At 38.1% G+C, this 20085-nt stretch overlaps 1 protein-coding gene across 1 annotated transcript; it reads left to right on the top strand.

Annotated features, from left to right (window-relative positions):
- The first annotated feature begins 7539 nt into the window (after window positions 1–7539).
- LOC133720115 (receptor protein kinase TMK1) lies at window positions 7540–12106 on the top strand. Its single transcript, XM_062146296.1, has 2 exons — window positions 7540–10145; window positions 11365–12106. Exons 1-2 carry the CDS (start codon window positions 7808–7810, stop codon window positions 11892–11894), a joined length of 2868 nt encoding a protein of 955 aa, XP_062002280.1. The 5' UTR covers window positions 7540–7807; the 3' UTR covers window positions 11895–12106.
- Window positions 12107–20085: the final 7979 nt, after the last annotated feature.

A 20085-nucleotide genomic window follows, 5' to 3' on the forward strand; every position in this document is an offset into this window, starting at 1 on the left:
TGTGGTGGCGCTTCGAGTCTGGCAGCGTGGTCGTGGTGACAGCGAGGTTTGATGGCGCGAAGCACACGGCACAAGCGCAGGCGTGGCAGCAAGGTCGGGATGCTTGGCTGTTGTGTGTGCAATGGCGTGGTGGAGTTTGGAACTAGGCTTGAGTCTAATCAAGCTTGATGGGCTGGAGTTGTGGCTTTTCTTTGGCCTGCCTTCTTGGATTTTTTCCTAATAGTTAGTTTTCTTACTTTTTAATAATTTTCTAGTTTTTTAGGGAAAGCTATGGTTGAGCCAAATGATTCCTTTGTATCTCTAAAGCATACAGTATGCATTAACTATTTGAAAATTGGTCATTTGTATTCCCATATTTTTTCAAGATTGTCATCAATAAGATGTTATCTCATCCACAAACTTTTCCACAACGATCTCTATTTGTGTTCAAGTGTTTGAAAACTTTCCCAAGCGATATTGAGAAACGTTTGCTATGACCAACCCCAGGTTGATATTGAAAATTTAGGTTCAAGAAATGTGCTACAAACAAGAAACCAAAAAGTTATCTAGTATAAATTTAACTAAGTAATTATCAAGATATAAATGTATTTCGAGATAGAGGCAGTGAAGGCTGTGACTGCAGAGGATCATGACTTCTCTACTTTGGGAATTATTGTTGAAGAAATTCAGGAATTGCTAGGTGATTTGCTTTCTATAGGTGTTCATCATACTTATAGGACCGCTAATCATGTTGCTCATAGACTAGCAGGATTTGGTTTTGATTCTGACATTCATATGGAATGGTTTTCTCAAGCTCCAGAGTGTGTCCTGGCTGCCCTACAGTACGATTGTAATCGTATAATTCATTAATACAATTTCATCTTTACCTCAAAAAAAAAAAAAAAAACAAAAAAAAGATATAAACGTATTTCGAGATAGAGAAATAATACCTGCTGCATGCAATGGTTGACATAATGTTTTATCCCATCGAATATTGATGATGCTAAGCACCCATCAAGTTTGTCTTCTTTTGCTGAAATTGCTCCATCATGAATTGTCCTCACCCAGATTTGTCTTGAGGGAATTTTTTCTCACTTGGATTCCACTCTTTACTTGAATTTCCCTCGAATAGAATACTCCTCACCCAGATTTGCTTTGAGGAGATTTCTCCTCACCCATATTCATCTTGAGGAGATCTCTCCTCACACAGATTTGCATTTAGGGAAACACCTAGATTTGCCTTGAGAGAATTTCTCCTTAACCAGATTCGTCTTGAGGGGATTTTGCTTCACTTAATCCTGCCTTCAGAGGTTGAACTTCAAGGTATTTTTCCCAAACAGGTTAATTTACATTTTTATTGGGCCATATCCTGACTAGAAACCATTATTAAAATTTTACACCCTGACGTAACCTCTATATTTCATAATGTATATTTCTCTGTGAATAACTGAGTTTTTTTTTTTTTTTTTTTCTATGTTCTGTTTTTTCCATTAGATTTTACAGATATTTCTTTATTTTATTGGGATATATCTTAAATATCTTATATATCGATGATATTTGACGATATCGGAGAAATTTGGTAGAAAAGACGGAATATAAGATATTTTCTCCTATGATATATTGATCCCTCCATAAAATAAGATATCAAAGAATATATCAGAAATATCACAGATATTTTAATTCTTGAAGATTACAAAACAAACCCTCTAAAACAAACCTAATTGTAAAAAATCAAAATGTAAAGCAGGGATGGCAGATGAAGGGAGCCGGTCAACCCAACTTTCTAAATCAATTTTATGCCCTAGATTCGCCAAAAGCATCTGCAATGAGATTAGCTTCTCTCCAAATATGTTGGAATTGAATCTAGTGAAAATGGCTTGGCAAGATGTTGATATCATGCACCATAGTATAGCGATGGCAGATCTAGATTAAGCGATTAGACAGAGTGATTAGATACAAAGCCATTGAATCTAGGGTTTTATGGTTAGGGATGAGGGAGAGAAGAGGAATCGAAGTAGGTAAAAGTCAGCTTAAGAGAAAAATGGTATAGAGCAAGAGAGAGAGAGAGAGAGAGAGAGAGCTATTTTGCTGTTTCAGATCCGATGGCCGATCATTAAATCGAAAACGATCAGCAAGCCATGCAGAGATTGGATGTGGAGGTTGATAATTGGGAGTGGAAGAAGCATTAAGAGTGTTGGTGGTATAATTAGAATTATTAAGGACTAAATATCTGCAATATTTCCGATATCTCCTTTTTTCGACGGACCGATACATCTAGGGGGTAAATATCTTATCTTTTACCGTTTCTGCGAAATTTCTCCGACATCGTCAAATATCTCCGATATATTAGATATTTGCGATATATCCTCGATAAAATGAAGAAATATCTGTAAAATTTGAGGTAAAAATAATAAAAAAACTAAGTAATTCTCTGAATGAAAATCTGTGTGAAGAGAGATCTCCTAAAGGCAAATTTGAGTGAGGAGAAATCCTCTCAATGTGAATCTAGGTGAGTAGAAAATCCCCTCAAGGTGAATCTAGATGAGGAAAAAAATCCCCTCAATGCGAATCTAGGTGAGGAGAAATACCCTCAAGGCGGTAACTCATTGTAGTAGCTTTACAGCTGATTGGTGGGCACAATGTGGGTATTCTGCACCAAACATGCAGAAAATTGCAATGCGTATTTTGACACAAACGGCTTCTTCTTCTGCGTGTGAGAGAAATTGGATTACATTTACTATTATTCATACCAAGCAAAGGAACCGTTTGGCATATCAGAAGTTGGAAAAGCTTGTATGCTGCTACTACAACATGAAGCTGCGGCTGCGAGATAAACAGGCAAAGAATAATGTGGTCAATGAAAACAACTATATAGATCTACTTCATGTTGCAAGCGAGCCGCTTGATAATGGCATTGATCCACTTCATGATTGGATTATGTTTGCACACCTCGATGATGAAGCTGGAAGACCTCTTCCACAAGTTGTAGAAACTGCAACTAATGCTGGAATCAATGTAGAGAGAGTCTTATCTGAAGAAGTTGTTAAAAAGCCAGAAGATAATTCAGATAGTGATGATGCGTGGGGTGGTACAACAACTCTAGATAGTTCTGATGATGGTGGAGAGGGTGGAAGCGGAACAGGTGGTGGAGGTGAAAGATATGAATATGGACAATCTTCTGTGGATGGAGGATTCCAATTTACCTGTGAAGGTAATTTTGATCATACCACCCAAGATGAAGACCACGGAGTGAGAACAGCTGGTCATGGTGCTCAAGAGAAGACCCCATATGGGAGGAGGACTAGAGGTGCAACTGATGATCAAAGTACCCCATCTGATGTTTCTTCAATTGCTTTAAGTTTTGACTCTATCAGTTTAGGCACAGAGCGTAATGGGATCTCAAATGAATCTCATGAAGGCAACAATCAATTTGGTTGTGATGCTTATGGATATAATCAATATGGAGAAGTATATGATCAGTCATCCAGTTGGGTTCATCCTTATTATCCCCTTATAGGGGAAACAGTCGGCAGCTCTAAAGAGATCTAAAACTATCATGTTCATCACTACAATTCGCACTATATAGGTCATATGTCTTGGTCTGATTATTGCATTTTCGTAGACCAGCGAGCAGCTTTTCAACCGCCTAGAGTCTCTTTTTGGATGTAGATGAAGTTGACATTCATATGTATTTATATGTAGTTCTAAATTTCTAATAAATTGACTTTTTTTTCAAAAACGACATTTTGTTACCCTGTATCCCCGATATTTCTGATATCTCCCTTTTTCAAAGTACCGATACATATGAAGATACCGATATTTAAACTTTGTACTTACCAATTGAATTTCGTGAGATTTTCCAAAATTTTCAGAAATCTCACCAATGTCGGGAAAATCTCACCAATATCGCAAAAATCCCAAAAATATCGGGAACAGCTGCCTTGATATCAGCATTTTTTTAAGCAAAATTTCAAGACTGGGTTTCGAACCTCTGCCAGTACCAAACAAATAGAAAGCCTTTGCCAATCCAACCAAATTGTCTCTCAGTATAAGCTTGGATTATATTTAAATTCTATCAAAGCAAAATTAAATTAGTTAAAACTTCTAACAATTAACAAAACCCAAGTTTCTTGGTCAAATCTTGACCAAAGAATAACAACCATATTAGCCAAACAATGATTTCGCAATGAAAATGTGTGATTAAACCTGCCTTTCATTCTAATTAGAATGGTTTTTTATTAAGATGTTTTGGTAAATTTATTTATTTATTTGAGTTCAAATAAATTCCATTGATAGAACGGCCAGAACGGCACATACAAACGGTCCATAAAGACACCCGGTACCATTCATTGTTACAAATCTTGCTCAATTATTCAAAGAGCTTGTCAAAACTAAACATAAAAACTAGGTTTACAAAAAATACTTTTGACTTGAGCCTCCCTTTGCAATGCACACAATTGTGGTGAGCCAGGAGGTTCAAATATTTAGTGCAAAAAACATAGCAAAGTTTAGTGTGCAAGCTAAAACCCAACTTACAAATTACTCAATCTCTTTCCCATTCCTCTTGCCCTTACCTGAAGGGCTAGAAGAACATGGTGAATAGGTGAGACTCAATGGAGAAGCAGTTTCCCTGTCTCTTTGGTGGATTTTTATTTTGAGCTCCAAGAGGACTCCCCCTTTTCTTCTTGTCTCTGTAGCTACAACTGGCACCATTATACCTCCTGGAGTTTCCTGAAGCCCCAAAGACTTTACAGTAAATTTGGTGGTGAATTCAAGCACCTTGAGCTTCTTTGGTTTAGTCATTTGTCCTCTGTTTTCATCAATCATAACTAGGGTTTGGACTTTATGAGGTGAAGGGGTAGGAGTGCGTCTACCTCTCTTGCTGCGCATATGTTCTTCAACAGGCACAATAACCAAACCATTGTCTTTTCTTTCTTCAGGCTCGCGAAGCACAATAGACCTTTTGGCCTTACGAACCCCTGTGTCTTTGAGATTCACAAAGGGTGATATAGTAACAGCAGTTGGAATAGAGGATTTAAAAGTAAATGGCATGCCATCAACCAGAAAATTCCTATTCAATTTTTGATACATGAGTTTGCACCACAGTCTTGTTTTTATTTTTTCCTGCAACAGTACACGAACATGTAGGATGGAAGACCAGCAAGCAATCCCCACAACGTCCAAAGAGGTTGTCAAAGTGGTAGTGAATCACCTCTTCAACCCCGTTATCAATTTTCACTTTTTTACCAAAAAAATTAGTTTCAAGATATCATGGCTAAGCCTAACCCTAATCTCCCCTTTGTTGTTAAAGAGCTTTTCATCCAGTTCAAGGGGATGGACAACCACAGTAGCAATATCCATGATAATTTCTTTTTTTCTCATAAGTAGTAGGGATATGAGTGATACGTACCCAATAGTATAGTAGGTTCAGAGGGATCTTTTCAATTGGTGTCACACCATCGATCATACTCCATCAACACCATTAGAGCTCGAGCATAATTCCAAGGCCCTCCTCTAATCACTTTGAGCAGGTTGCCACGGTAATCAAAAGAGAAGAGGAAAATGGAGTTTGTTCTTTCCTGGATTTTGAAGTTTTTTTTTTCCATCACCCAAATCCTATGAAAATGATGACGAAGGTCATTGATCTCCACAGGCTTGGGTGAGAGGGATCTTCCTAACAAGTAGGCTTGAGAATTTCGTCGAGTTTTCCCACGTGACAGCATCGTGATATCAATCACATCATCTCCTGCAAGTGCAAGAGACGCTTTGAAGCTTGCAGTAACTTCCTCAAGAGAAGCCATTTGAGAACAAAGATGAAGGAGATGAGGAGAAGGGCCGTGAGACGGCTGTGGGGTGGTGCGCAAGGCATTGTCAATGGCGGCTTTAGAAGCTTGGATCTCTAGGCCCCATTTGGATGACAGGAAATCATGGTATGGAATAGGAATTAATTTCATTTCCCATTTAAATGTTTCGTTTGATTGTAATTAGATATAGGAAAGGTAATAAAAATGAGATTTGACTGAAAATGTACTCCCTCATAAAGCCTGAATAGAATTACCCAGTTAGGGGTGGTATTCTATTTCCATTTCCCACTGTCAAAGGCAAAATTACATTAATTATCCCTCTAAAAAAAATTATATTCCCTCACCGATATTCCTTATAAGTTGATGTCATATATGTACTTTAATTAGTAAAAGGGCGTTATTGAAAATTTTAATTATATATTTCATTCTTATGACTTACCAAACACTACAATAGGAATGAAAAATTAATTACAGAATTTAATTTTCAGTAATGTTCCAAACACCGACATGGAAATAGCAAAATATATTTCATTCCATATTGGTCTGGAAAGGAAAATAAATCATTTTCCTATTTTGACATTCCTGCTAACCAAACAGGGCCTTAGGGTTTTATACATATCCATTCAGTATTGTAAATTTAAGTAGAGGTTTCAGTAAATAGACGTAATAAAAGGCAAATTATTTTCAACTCAAATTGTGTTCCAATCCATACTACATCAAAAGTTGAGATGTATTAAGTTAAATGTCAAGAATTTTTATTTTGTCAGCGCATATGTAATGAGTTTGATCAACATTTTATTGATATGAATACAAGAGATAATTGATCAAATAAGCATTTCTTAAAGCTTCATTTCAAATTTCTATAATTTTATATAGATTTATGTTGTTTCTTTCAAATATTTACCGATATCGAAATTTTCTCAATATTTCCATCAAAATTTCTGTTTTTGAATCATCGATATATCCTCAAAATCCGATATTTTAGTCCCTAAAATTATATATACCAGTTGAGATGTTAAATTAGAGGTTTGAATATAACTATTCTTTATAAAAATAATAATTTTTTTTGTTATTTTTTTATAAAAGATAGTGGCCACAGAAAACACGCCATGCGCAAGTTCTCGATTGTTCATTTCCACAAGCATCTGATGATGAGTCATTTTGGCCCCAACACGTGCAGCTTCTTCATTTTGGCCCTATTCTATTTTTTGCTTAACTAACAAAGCTAGCTACTTCCCCACATTTTTTTTTATGGGGTGGGGTGGGGGGTACAGAAGTTTAGAGCAAGTTCATTTATTGGGTTATCGGGTCACTAATTATTTACTGTTTTTTAGTGTTTATTTCCACCATCTAGGTTACTGGCACAGTTTTCAAACTGACTTGGGTCACCTGGTCAGTTTGCAAGTCACGAAAGTGACCCAGAAAGTGATTTTGGTGACCCAGGTCAGTTTGGAAACTATGCCTGTGACCCAGAGGATGAAAATAACACGAAAAAATAATGAACTGTAAGTGACCCGGTAACCCAATGAATAAACTTGCTCTTAGCTCCCGGAGACATGCAACTATGCTTCAGCAGAACCAAAACCAAATAACAAAATACAAAGATATGCTTCAAAAACTAAAAAAGTTAAGAGTACTTGAGGGTGATGGACCAGGAATCAAAACCACTTATGACTCATTTCCAGCCTTTTTAGCACTGTCAAACCAGACCTGTGGCCCACTCTTCCAAACCCCCCCCCATGTGCTTCATCTCTCACCTCCCAAAAACAACATTACTCCTCCAAAAAAGAAACAAACAAAAACCCTCCTCTCTCCCTGTGTTCATTGAATCATTGAGTTGGAGTTGATACCCTTTTCTCTCCTCTGCTCCTTTTTACCTAAAGCTTCCAGCTTTCTTCTATGTGATAACTGCCCCATTGACTACCAGCTTATTGATACATAGTGCATGCAAGACCAACTTCTTTCCAACTTTGTGCAATATTTTGTAGAAAACAACAAACCCAACACTGGTGTGTTTATCAAACATGGAGAAGAAGAAACCCCAACATGTTGGGTACTACTACAAGCTCTTGGCTTTTCTGGTTGCTGGGTTTTCTTCCCTGTTGCTCTGTGCCAACTCTCAACCAAGCGCAAGCAACGATGCTGCAGTAATGCTAGCCCTCAAGAAGAGCCTCAACCCGTCTAGTTCATTCGGATGGTCCGACCCGGACCCGTGCCAGTGGAGCTACGTAGGCTGCTCAGATGACAAAAGGGTGACCCGGATCCAGATTGGTCACCAAAACCTTCAAGGTACGCTCCCTACAAGCCTCCAAAACCTCACTCAGCTAGAGCGATTAGAGGTTCAGTGGAACAAGATTTCGGGGCCTCTTCCAAGCCTAAGTGGGTTGGGCTCGTTACAGGTGCTGTTACTTGGTAACAACTTGTTTACTTCAATTCCTAGTGATTTCTTTGCTGGCATGACTTCACTTCAGTCTGTTGAGATTGACAACAACCCATTTACGGCTTGGGAAATCCCCCAAACCCTCCAGAACGCATCGTCACTTCAAAATTTCTCAGCCAATTCTGCCAACATTACCGGAAAGATACCGGATTTTTTCAACGCCGATGCGTTTCCCGGGCTGGTTAACTTGCACTTGGCTTTCAATTACCTGGAGGGCCAATTGCCGGAGAGCTTTTCGGGGTCAGAAATGCAGTCTCTTTGGCTTAATGGGCAACAAAGTGTAGGTAAGCTTGTTGGCAGCATTGATGTTTTACGCAACATGACTACGCTGACTGAGGTTTGGTTGCATTCAAATGGGTTTTCGGGCCCGTTGCCCGACTTTTCGGGGTTGACAGATTTGAGGAGCTTAAGTTTAAGAGATAATTTGTTCACCGGACCTGTTCCGGTGTCATTGTTGAACCTCAAGTCATTAGAGTCTGTGAATTTGACAAACAACTTGCTCCAAGGACCAATGCCAGATTTTCCCAAGGGGGTTTCAGTAGATATGACTAAGGATTCAAATAACTTTTGCCTGCCAAGTCCTGGCCCATGCGATCCTCGAGTGGATACTTTGCTTTTGATTGTTAGTTCAATGTCTTATCCCCAAAAGTTTGCAGAGAATTGGAAGGGGAATGATCCCTGTGCAGATTGGATCGGAGTCACTTGTAGAAATGGCAACATTACAGTCATCAATTTTCAGAAAATGGGTCTCACCGGAACCATTTCTCCGGCTTTTGCCTCACTTAAGTCGCTCCAAAGACTGGTTCTTGCTGATAACAATTTGACAGGATCTATTCCAGAGGAGCTAGCCACTCTGCCTGCACTTACTCAATTAGATGTGTCAAACAATCTGCTCTATGGCAAAATCCCAGCTTTTACCAAGGCTAATGTGATTGTAAACACTGATGGCAACCCTGATATAGGGAAGGAAAAGAGTACCAATGGGCCGTCTCAGAATTCAACTAACCCTTCTACAAGTATTTCTGGAAATGGTAACAGTTCTGGACCTCATGGGAAGAAATCTTCAAATTTAGTAGGAGTAATTGTGTTCTCTGTTATCGGTGCTGTTTTTGTGATGTTCTTAATTGCACTGTTGGTTATCTGTTTATATAGAACAAAACAAAAGCGATTGACCAGAGTTCAGAGCCCAAATGCAATGGTGATCCATCCTCGCCATTCCGGATCTGATAATGAGAGCATGAAGATAACAGTTGCAGGCTCTAGTGTTAGCGTTGGTGCAATTAGTGAAGCTCACACTCTTCCTAGTAGTGAGCCAAGCGACATCCAAATGGTTGAAGCAGGAAACATGGTGATATCTATTCAAGTGCTACGGAGTGTGACCAACAATTTCAGTGAAGAAAATATATTGGGAAGAGGAGGCTTCGGGACAGTGTATAAAGGAGAGCTGCATGATGGAACGAAGATTGCTGTTAAGAGAATGGAGGCTGGGGTAATAGCCGGAAAGGGGCTTGCAGAATTTAAGTCTGAGATTGCAGTTTTGACCAAGGTTCGGCACAGGCATCTAGTTGCTCTTCTGGGGTATTGTTTGGATGGCAATGAAAGGCTTCTTGTATATGAGTATATGCCTCAAGGGACACTCAGTAGGTTCATCTTCAACTGGCCTGAAGAAGGACTGAAGCCGCTTGAATGGACAAAAAGGTTGACCATTGCGTTAGATGTAGCAAGGGGAGTTGAGTATCTTCATGGTTTAGCCCATCAGAGTTTTATACATAGAGACCTAAAGCCTTCAAACATTCTCCTTGGAGATGATATGAGGGCTAAGGTTGCAGATTTTGGTCTTGTGCGGCTTGCTCCAGAGGGTAAAGGTTCAATTGAAACAAGAATTGCAGGGACTTTTGGATACTTGGCACCAGAATATGCAGGTAATTCTTGTTCTTGTTTATTTATCACTTCATTTGTTCTAAGATGTTTCAAATAACTGTATTTACTTCAAAGTAAGTGATAGGAAGGTATTAAAAAAAAAAAAAGTAAATAAGAAAGCTATGGGAGTGGTATACCAGCTATTGAAGAAAATAAAGTTGAGACATTATCGCTACGTTTTTCAATGGCAATGCTTGCATAATAGGCAAAAACTACAAAGAAATTTTAGTTCTTTGACTCCATTTTCTGAATTGCTTACCAAAAGAAATGCCATACCACATATATCTAATCTTTTCTGTTTTTTCCTCTCTTTTTTACAATTTTTGTTTTTTTTTTTGGCTTAAACATGAATTCAACTTAGGATCTCACTATTGATCCCTTTTCTGCCACTAGCTATAGCTCATCCACTTAAACATTATGTGAATGAGGATAGTACTTTATCTAGGCCACAGAAACTTATTTTCCACAGAGAAAAAGAACAGATGCAAAACTGAATCTTTCAAGTTGTTTGGCTTGGATATGTTTTGTTAACTGATTCATAAGAAACTGGTGAAATTGCCAGTCAATTTTCTGCAATGTTATGACTCTGGAGCAATCAATTGCAATCTGGTAGGGTTTATGGTGGATGGGGTTACTGGCATTGTTAAGAAAGCAGATTGGGAAAACTTGAAGTCATCACTTTTCCTTTTGAATTTGTGTGTTAGTTACAGAGACAAGAGGCCCATTATATGAATGATGATGGGCATAATCTAGAGTTCACCAAATTGCATGTTTCAATAATAATCTAAAGTGCTGAATTCAGTTCTCTGCCAGCTATGATTATGGCCTTTTGGGACATCAGTGCTAGGTTTTCTGAGCTATTTGCTGTTTGTCCTTACTTTTTAATATGATACAATGGTAGAATATTGTGCTTATATTGGATTGTTCTCATTGAAACTGTCCCATATATCAGTTGTTGCCAGCTGGTTTCAGCCTTTTGGAACTTAAATACTAGATTCTCTAAACCCACTTATGCAAATTGACGACAAAGCTATTTATACCTTTTTCCTTGCTGTCCTGCTGTTTTTGTTCCCTCTGCCTCTCATAACTTTACCCATCTGTACAGCAGAATATGTCTGCTTACATTTATAAATTCATATAATAATTTCAGAAAATAGATTCAACTTCCATTTGGTCTTGTTAAACGATATTGATATTGATCATAAAACATTTCTTTCACAGTTACTGGTCGTGTGACAACTAAAGTAGATGTATTCAGCTTCGGGGTGATTTTGATGGAGCTAATCACAGGGAGAAAAGCACTTGACGAGAGCCAGCCTGAGGAGAGCATGCACCTTGTCACATGGTTTCGAAGGATTTTTATTAATAAGGACTCGTTCCGCAAGGCCATTGATCCAACAATTGATCTTGACGAGGGAACACTTGCCAGTGTGAGCACTGTTGCAGAGCTAGCAGGTCACTGCTCCGCAAGAGAGCCCTATCAAAGGCCTGACATGAGCCATGCTGTTAATGTTCTATCTTCTCTGGTGGAGCTTTGGAAACCAAGTGATCAAAGCTCTGAAGACATATATGGTATCGATCTTGAAATGTCATTGCCACAAGCACTTAAGAAATGGCAGGCTTATGAAGGTAGGAGCAATATGGAATCCTCTTCGTCATCGCTTCTTCCAAGCTTGGACAATACCCAGACTAGCATCCCCACTCGCCCCTATGGCTTTGCCGAGTCTTTCACATCTGCAGATGGGAGGTAGATAAGAAGTAGCTGTAAATGATTGTAATGGTGATTTGGTATGTTCATTCTGGTTGCTTTTACTGTTTCTGTGTACAATTTGTTCAAACTGCCGTGTTTTAGCCTTAATAGTCCCTTGATGTTTTCGGATATTTATCACTTGTTTTAGAGGTTTGTATCAAATAGGAATAAGTTCTCAATTCTCTCGAAGCAAAATGTCCTTTCCTTTTGACATCTTCGTTGGTATTTCTTACGAGAGTCCAGCAAGTTAAACTTGACTGGTGTTTTGTGGATTTCCTGTACTTAAAAGTTTGGTTGTGGCTTACCGCTTGAATCCTTGAGAAGCAAGGAAGGGTTGAAAGTCCTTAAATATTTGCAGTGTAGAGCTAAAAAGTTAGATGCCCATGTCGAAAAAAAAATTTAGAGTGACTTCAAACTTTTTCTCAAAGAGCGTGTCATGGCACTCATCCCATAAAAAAGAAAAAAAAAGAAGAAGAAAAAAAGAGCTACATGGCAAAGGCTCATTTCTTTATTCACTCTTAAGAATGTCGTTTGTTGCACAAGGAAATAAGGGTATTCCCGATAGTTAGATGTAACAAAAAGTTATTGTGAAATAAAATTCTATTTATTTGATTTAAACTATTAAAAAAATATGAAATATACACAGATGTACTAGACCACAAAGGACCTAGCACGTAAAATTTGAGATTTTTTTGAGGTGAATTAGTATTTTAATAAAAATTAACAAAAACGAAAACAGAAATTAAAAAAAAAAAAAAACAGAAATCTGATTTGATTTTTTGATGTGAAGCGCTCATACATTAATATCATTCTAGTTCATGGGCAAAGAATACTACAAAGAAGACTATTTTTATTAAGACATTGGTAGCAGAGTAGTCTGTGCTAACAAAATCTCCTCACCTCGTAGACAATCTATTCTACCTGACTCCAAACACCAAGCACATCATTGTTGTACGTTGAAACCACATACTTCTAAATGAACTTCAACTAGCATAGACAAGACAACCCGATCGAGCTGAACGTGATTTATCACCTAACTAAACAACTAGAAAAAGAAACAAACATAATAAACAATAGCCCACAAAGGCCAATGGGAAAGATAGAGCCCCAAGCCCAACATGTCTGGCTTAATCCAATCCCAGCCTCCATTTCCCTGTGCCGCATGCACCGCTGTCGTCACAACTCCACCGCCGCCATGACTACACAAGAAGATGCCACTTCGACGGCACCGCCCAGAAACAGCGATAGAACATGTGCAACAATTCCAAAAACCAAACGAATATGCCTAATCATCGGACCGCCAACTATTTCCATGATACCGTTATCGCTGCCGCTGCCGCCGCCACCTGGAAAAACTGGAAACCAACCCCAGCCACGCCGCCAGTCTTCGTCCCTTGCACCGACGCCACAAAAGCCTTGCCTCCTAGAAGTTTCGAACCAGAACCCAATCTAGGCCATTCACTGTTGCCTCCAAGCCGACAGGAGCAAAATAACAATTCCTATTCGGCAGCAAACAGCGGTAGCTAGGCAAGCACCATCGCCACCGTCGCTCACCATCGGACGGGATCATTGATATCATTTCTTCGCTCTCTGATTCTCTAGATGAGCTCTCGCAGCTAGGTTAACTATTCCACAAATCTGATTTGATTTTGAGGAAGAGCAACTCAAAAAATTAGTTAGGAATGCTTCCACCACTAAACAATCAATCCATAGACAATACTAAACCTAAATTCAGATATTTAGGTGACTATTCTCATGGTAAGTCTAGGGTGTAAAGAAACACACCATATTACATTCTCTTACTTGGCTTGTTAAGTGAAGGATGTCATCATGCAAAGCATTATTCCTAACTTAATCAGGATGTTATCTGAAGCCTAACAAATTGAGATCATTAAGTTCGAATAATGTTTCACACATAACGAAAAGCCCAGCACATGATGTTAGTCACTAGGTATGGTGACCCGAATGGGTATACCATAGCGCCGTAATATTAAGCCAATAGGAGCTCAATACGTCGTAGACGAATCGTAGACCTACCAACTTAATACTACAAGGCCTTTTTGAAATACGAGTTTTAGAAAATAAGAAACAAATCTAACTTTTAAGAAAGGACTTTCAATCAACAACTCAATATTCAAATTAACAAGTCTGGAAATACTTCAAAATAAGGTAGGCAAGTGCATTGTGACGCCTTAGGGCTTACATCATAACCGAAATAAAAGGAGTTCAACAGCAACAATAAAACATAGAGTGAGGCGCGCTCCCAGGTAGGCGGACCTCACAAAATTCAACTGAGTTCAACTTTGAAAGGAGGGAAAGTGAGTAAATTGATAGAGTACCCAAAGAGAAGGACTTCAAGCAACAGAGACAACAACACACGGACTCGGCCAACGACCCACTTCTAATCTAGATCGTCCGGAGTGACCTCGTTGTAACCTAAAATGTAGGGGTGAGCATTTCGTCCTCGCTAGCCCAATAGGGGCCGACCCAACCTTAGTTAGGTTTGAAAACTAATAAGGAAAACATAGCTACTAGTATATAAACTGTGTGCATTTGTAAAGTAGAGTAAAACAAATGCAAACAAAAACAATCGTCGTTGTCTTTTTCAGGAAATCATTTGCAGCATGCTTTACACAATTGGAGCTCCGAGATACTTACCTGCCGGCTAATCTAAAACAAGCGATGATCGACCAGTTCGTCATCCTTCGAGACCTGGCAAACTACTCTGTAGTCCTTGTGACTACAAGTAGCGAAAGTGTCTATTTCTCTGCCCTGAGTGTTGTATAATTGGTTCACCGTCGGTACTTACCTTTCCTCAACGCACATAGGAGCACAGCCCCCTCCGAAGGTTCACGGTTATCGACACCGTGAGATGACTAGGAATCAACGCGTCTAGGTCTCATTCATTTTCAGGTCACAAGTACAAACATACAGTGGGGTACAGTATCTCAACACGCAAGTCTAGCCTCGATTTTCGCAGTTAACAATTATCAGTTATGAAAACACAGATATCACGAGGCATCGACTAATGAACAACCAAAAATGTACTCACAGGCAACATACCATTATACTAAAGCATTCCACATATATAGAAAAACCTCTAACAAGGAAGAGACAGCTCACCCTACCTGGAAATGCCGACGTATTCCACACTCTGGTGTTTTTCGTCTAAGCTTCCTTCATGATCGTGTTTCCTGAACCATTACTTAGTTTGTCAGTAATTATCCGGGTAAACATCGTGACTAACTTTAAGTAAACGCGCATAATAAATCCTTTTTATTTTAATGAGGCTATTTATTATTCCTTTCAACTTTTACCAATTTAGGAAACTAACTTCTTTTTTAAAAAGGAAAACATCATTATCGCTCCATTAGACTATCGCCAATCCGAGCGATCAAAGTCGAGCCGATCCTCACGTTTTATGAGGTCAGTCAACCTTTGTAAACCCTCAGAGTTGACTTTTGATATTTGACTTTGACTCTTGACATTTGACCAAGTACCCATTTATTTACCATTATTTATTATTTATTTTAAAAATAAATAAGTAAATAATTATAAATAAAGTTTTATTTCTACTCTTACCCTTTTACTCCTCCTTTTTCACCTTTTTACTTTTACAGTGACTTTCACCTTTTTACTTTCACTTTTACCTTTTACCTCATTTCACTGATTTTACCTTTACTTTAACCCTTTTCACTTTTTACTACTTTACCATGGTAAAACCCCTTTTATTCAACTTTTACTCATTTCTTTATTTTTTTTCTTCCAAAAAAATAAAGACTTTTCTTTTATTCTTTCCTTTCTTTTTCTTTTGGTCAAAATTACACAACAAAAACCACCAAAATCTTCAACACAATTTCCCAACACTTTGAAAACTAGACTAATAAATCATACTAATTAAATCCTCCTCAAAGATCCCATTTTTCACAATTTTCCACCAACAAAATAACTCAATAAAATTCAAAATCAACAAAACAAACTCCAAAAATTCAAGGGTTTGTCCAAAACTCAATCCTTACCCTTTCTTCTCCAAAAACTCACGGCCTCTCCTCCTCCTCAGCCTTCTTCACCTACAAATCCGTCCAAAATCAACACCACAACCAAAAACTCGAAATAAGGTTTCATGGGATAGATCTAGGGGTCATCGCTTAAATATGCTAACCCTTAGGGCAACTCCAACCATGGGATTCATTTGGGGGTGCTATTCTCATTTTAGCACCCCCTTGTTGCACTATTCATATAGGACTCAATTCTCATCTCCAACCATGGGGGGTGCTATTTTCACTATTCTTGACTAAAATATAATATGAGTATAATTTTGATGAATATTATATTAAAAATATGTTAATTTAATTAAATAAGGTAAAAAAAATAATTTAACATTTTATCATAATATTTAAAAATTATGATAATTTATTTAATGAATTTAAAAAAAGAAGATGGGTTAATGAATGGAAAATTGTGAAGGAGATGGAGGATATTTGGTGTGAGGAAATAGAAAATAATGGGGTATTTATAGAATTTCCTACAATTCACTGTTCCAACGGGTAGATTTTTTTCCCTTAATTTTCTGGTAATTCTTTTATTTTTTTTGAAACAGAAAGGATATAATAACCCTTCAATTAATAAGAGCCGTAGATGAGTTTTTTTCCCTCAAATCTGAGCCATCAGATCGAAAATAGATCCGTTCAGTAAAAAAAAAAAAAAATTAATGCAACATCGGACCGTCCATTTTCAAAATGGAGCGATCTCAGCCGTGCATTTAGTGACCGTTGCTTGTCCCAACGGTCGGCAGCAGACAAACTGAGCCCCGCGGGGCCCACTGGAGCAGACCACCAGCAGCTGCCTTTTCTCTCTCCAGCGCAAGTAGGCGCGTCTTCCTCCTCCCCTGTTCTCCCTGCTGCGCGTGCTGCCCACAAAACTCATCCAGCGCGTCACTCCACATATTGGGCTGGGTAATCAGAAACTGTGGTCCCGGGCCACTGTGCTGAGTCCTGGATCTGGAATTGTCTCAAATATGAGACTACAAATGAGACTTGGACTCAAATTTATAGGACCGGATCCACCAAAAACACATGGTTGGAGAAGATAAGTCTTATAATTGGCAAAATTTTGGTTTGGCACCCCATGGTTGGAGTTGCCCTTACCCGCCCGAAAGGCCCGAGCCACTAGGGCCGGCCTTCCGAATGGGGTCAAATAGGGCCGAAATGGGCCTAAAAGGACCTTAATTTGTTTAACAAAAAGAAATATATTATTTTTATTTTTTATCTCAAAATGTGGCTCAATGGCTATATAGGTAATACAAGACTCATTGTTTTTTGTTGATCATATTTAATATAAATATATATATTGGAATTAACTTACAAGTTATAACATTTATAAATATTAGTTAAGATGGTTATATTTAATTAACTATCTCTCTAAATCTCCCAAAATTAATTGTTGTTTAACAAAGGAAACAAAAATTAAAGAAAATAAAGCTTAGGAAATCAATTATAAAAATGAGATAAGTTGTATGTTATAGACTAAAGAGAAACATATTTAAAAATATAAAAAATAGAAAATTATTAGGGCTTAAAGGGCCGGGCCGGGCTTGGCTCTAACGGGCTCAAACTGGCCGGGCCGTAGGGTAGGGTCGGGCTTAATTTGCATGACCCTTACCCTACCCTATTTGAGAAAGGGTAGGGCCGGATAGGGCTTCGGCCCTACGGGCCGAAGGGCTAAATGATGAGGCCTAGATAGATCCTTACCACAAATCCTTGCCAAACCCGTAGCCTAGCCTCATGGTTTAAGGGAAAATCGGGTTCATGCACCAAAATCACAAATGGAAATCACAAACTCGAATTTGATAAGAAATAAGTATAGATCGGATGAATAGAGGTTAGATTAGGAGGGAGATTACCTTGATTTGAACTTAGGATGAAGGAATCACAAAACCCCCAAATTGATTTCGGGTTCTAGGGTTTTTGGATGATTGAATGGCTAAATCTCACGATTTTGGTTTGAGAAATGGATAGAGGGAATAATGAGGAGAAAATCTGAAAATTTTGGTGTTGAATGGAGTACTGGCGGCGGCCGGCGACGCAAAGAGAGAGAGAGAATCGGATGAGAGAGAGGGAGAGCTGAAGAGAGAGAGAGAGTGAAGTGAGGACAATGAGGTTTGGAGGCTAGGGTTTGGGGATATGAGGCCTTAAATACTTCCTCCTTTTATTAGTGTGAAAAGTCTAACTTGCCTTTCCTTTTGGGCCAAGTGGGCTTGGCTGCTCACATTTTCTTTTTCTTTTAATTTCTCTTAAGCCCACTTCAAAAATACCACTTCAAACATCCTTATTTCTCTGACACTTCACTGAATCTTTTCGCGAAAATTTTCCGAGCTTTTCTTAAGCCTCGGTACTTCAAGAAAAGTTTCCTAGACTCAAATTGGATTTTCTCTAAATTCTTAACCCTTTAAAATGGCCTCATAGTCTTTCCTAAGCGCGAATACTTTTGTACCTTACGAATACGTAGTCCCATATGTTGTACGACAAAATAAAATAAACAAGAAAAAGTATGGGTGTCTATACTAGGTCATCTAAAAGTTGGTTGACACAAGTAAGTCTCACATTATCTGGTTGCCTTTCTAAAATATGCAATGATTAGGTGGTCATCTACTTATTTAAGATGTTAAACCCAATACATGCCCTTATGCATGCACTCATAGAAATCATATAAAAGAAAAAGTAAACCAAACTTTCATAAAAAAAAATGAAATTTATGGAATGTTTACTTACCTGTAATGAGAATGAAAATGAAGGAAATGATTTCGGTGCATGAGATTTCCTGCGTTTACTAATATATATAGGTCTGAGAATGATTCCAATATATGAATTCCTGCGTTTACTAACATATATAGGTATTAGAATGGGTGTGAGTCCCACTTCATTATCAGGAATCAATTTCTAAATATGGGGGAGTTTGATAACTAAGGGGGACATGAGTATAGGAATCATTCCCATACCAATTCTTTTCTTATCTCATTCTAGTTGTCTCCAATTCATGACTTAATTCACTCCAGTTGTCTTCGATTGATGACTTTTTTTCATTCCAAGTAAGTAAATGTGTCAAGAAAAAGTAATAATAACTATAGAATTTAGTTACACATCATCATGATTGAAAAGCAAGAAGTCTTCCTGAATTTGGGAAAACAAGAAAACATAAAAGAATTGGAATCGAACTGACGATTAAGGCTTCCTTCTCATGACACTTCAAGATTTCGCATTTGGGATTGCTAGTTGTGTGGCAATCCTTATGTTCTGAAAATTTCTCCAAAATTGCGCATTTTTCTCAATCTTATCTCTTTTTCTCTTCTTTGCACCGCGAAACCTATAAAACATAAAATCAAGCCCAAAAACCTGTCCAGACCGATAGATTTGGTGTGGGTTTTTTTTTTTTTTTAATCAAAACGGCTTGATCGGGGTTCAAACAGGCTCAGACCAATTCGATCTCGGTTCTGGATTTAAAAAAAAAATAAAAATCTCGTTGGACCCGGACTTATAGCCCATAGTAGCAATTCTCTTATCTGTGCCCATACCCAAACCCAAATATGAGAAACTCAGTAATTCCAAACCTCTTCCCTTTCGTATTCTTCCCTTCTTCTTCTTCCTTTTCCGATTTTCGCTTCCATTTCATCTCTAACATCATGAATTTCAACTTCAAATGGTCCATATAAACAAACCGCAAGCAAATCTACAAAATTAGGTACCACAAATCAAAGTCAACGAATTTAGATAGATATACAAAATTACGTACCACAAATCTTCAATAATAAGATGATCTCTAATCCATAAGGTGAAGTTTCTAAATTTAAAGAAGATAAAATGGTCCGTACGATACCTGACCTTTTGCTCCTTATAAATTTCAGTACCTAGAGCAGGTAGCTCTATTAAGGAAGCTTCCATCTGACCATTTTTAAGGGTATTTTCGTCCTTTCATATTTAATTTTTTTTTTCTCTTAGCATCTCTCTCTGTTTGTTTTGTATGTCTGTGGTTGTGTGAAGATGTGTCACGACCCGAATTTTGAATAAATAAATTCAAATCCGAAACGCGAAAACTTAACAAGCACAAAAAAACACTTAGAAGATTTTTCATTTAAACTAAGCAACACATAAACCAAGCTCACCAATGTCAATACCAACTCGTTCTTTAGAGTCACA

Source organism: Rosa rugosa, chromosome 7 (assembly GCF_958449725.1).
Source record: "Rosa rugosa chromosome 7, drRosRugo1.1, whole genome shotgun sequence".
Classification (NCBI taxonomy): Eukaryota; Viridiplantae; Streptophyta; class Magnoliopsida; order Rosales; family Rosaceae; genus Rosa; species Rosa rugosa.

What these genes read in the sequence shown, in the direction of transcription:
- LOC133720115 (XM_062146296.1), top strand. Translation starts at nt 7,808, where the DNA reads ATGGAGAAGAAGAAACCCCAACATGTTGGGTACTACTACAAGCTCTTG. An exon ending in CTTGGCACCAGAATATGCAG is followed by an intron (nt 10,146 to 11,364) that starts GTAATTCTTGTT and finishes TTTCTTTCACAG; the next exon opens with TTACTGGTCGTGTGACAACT.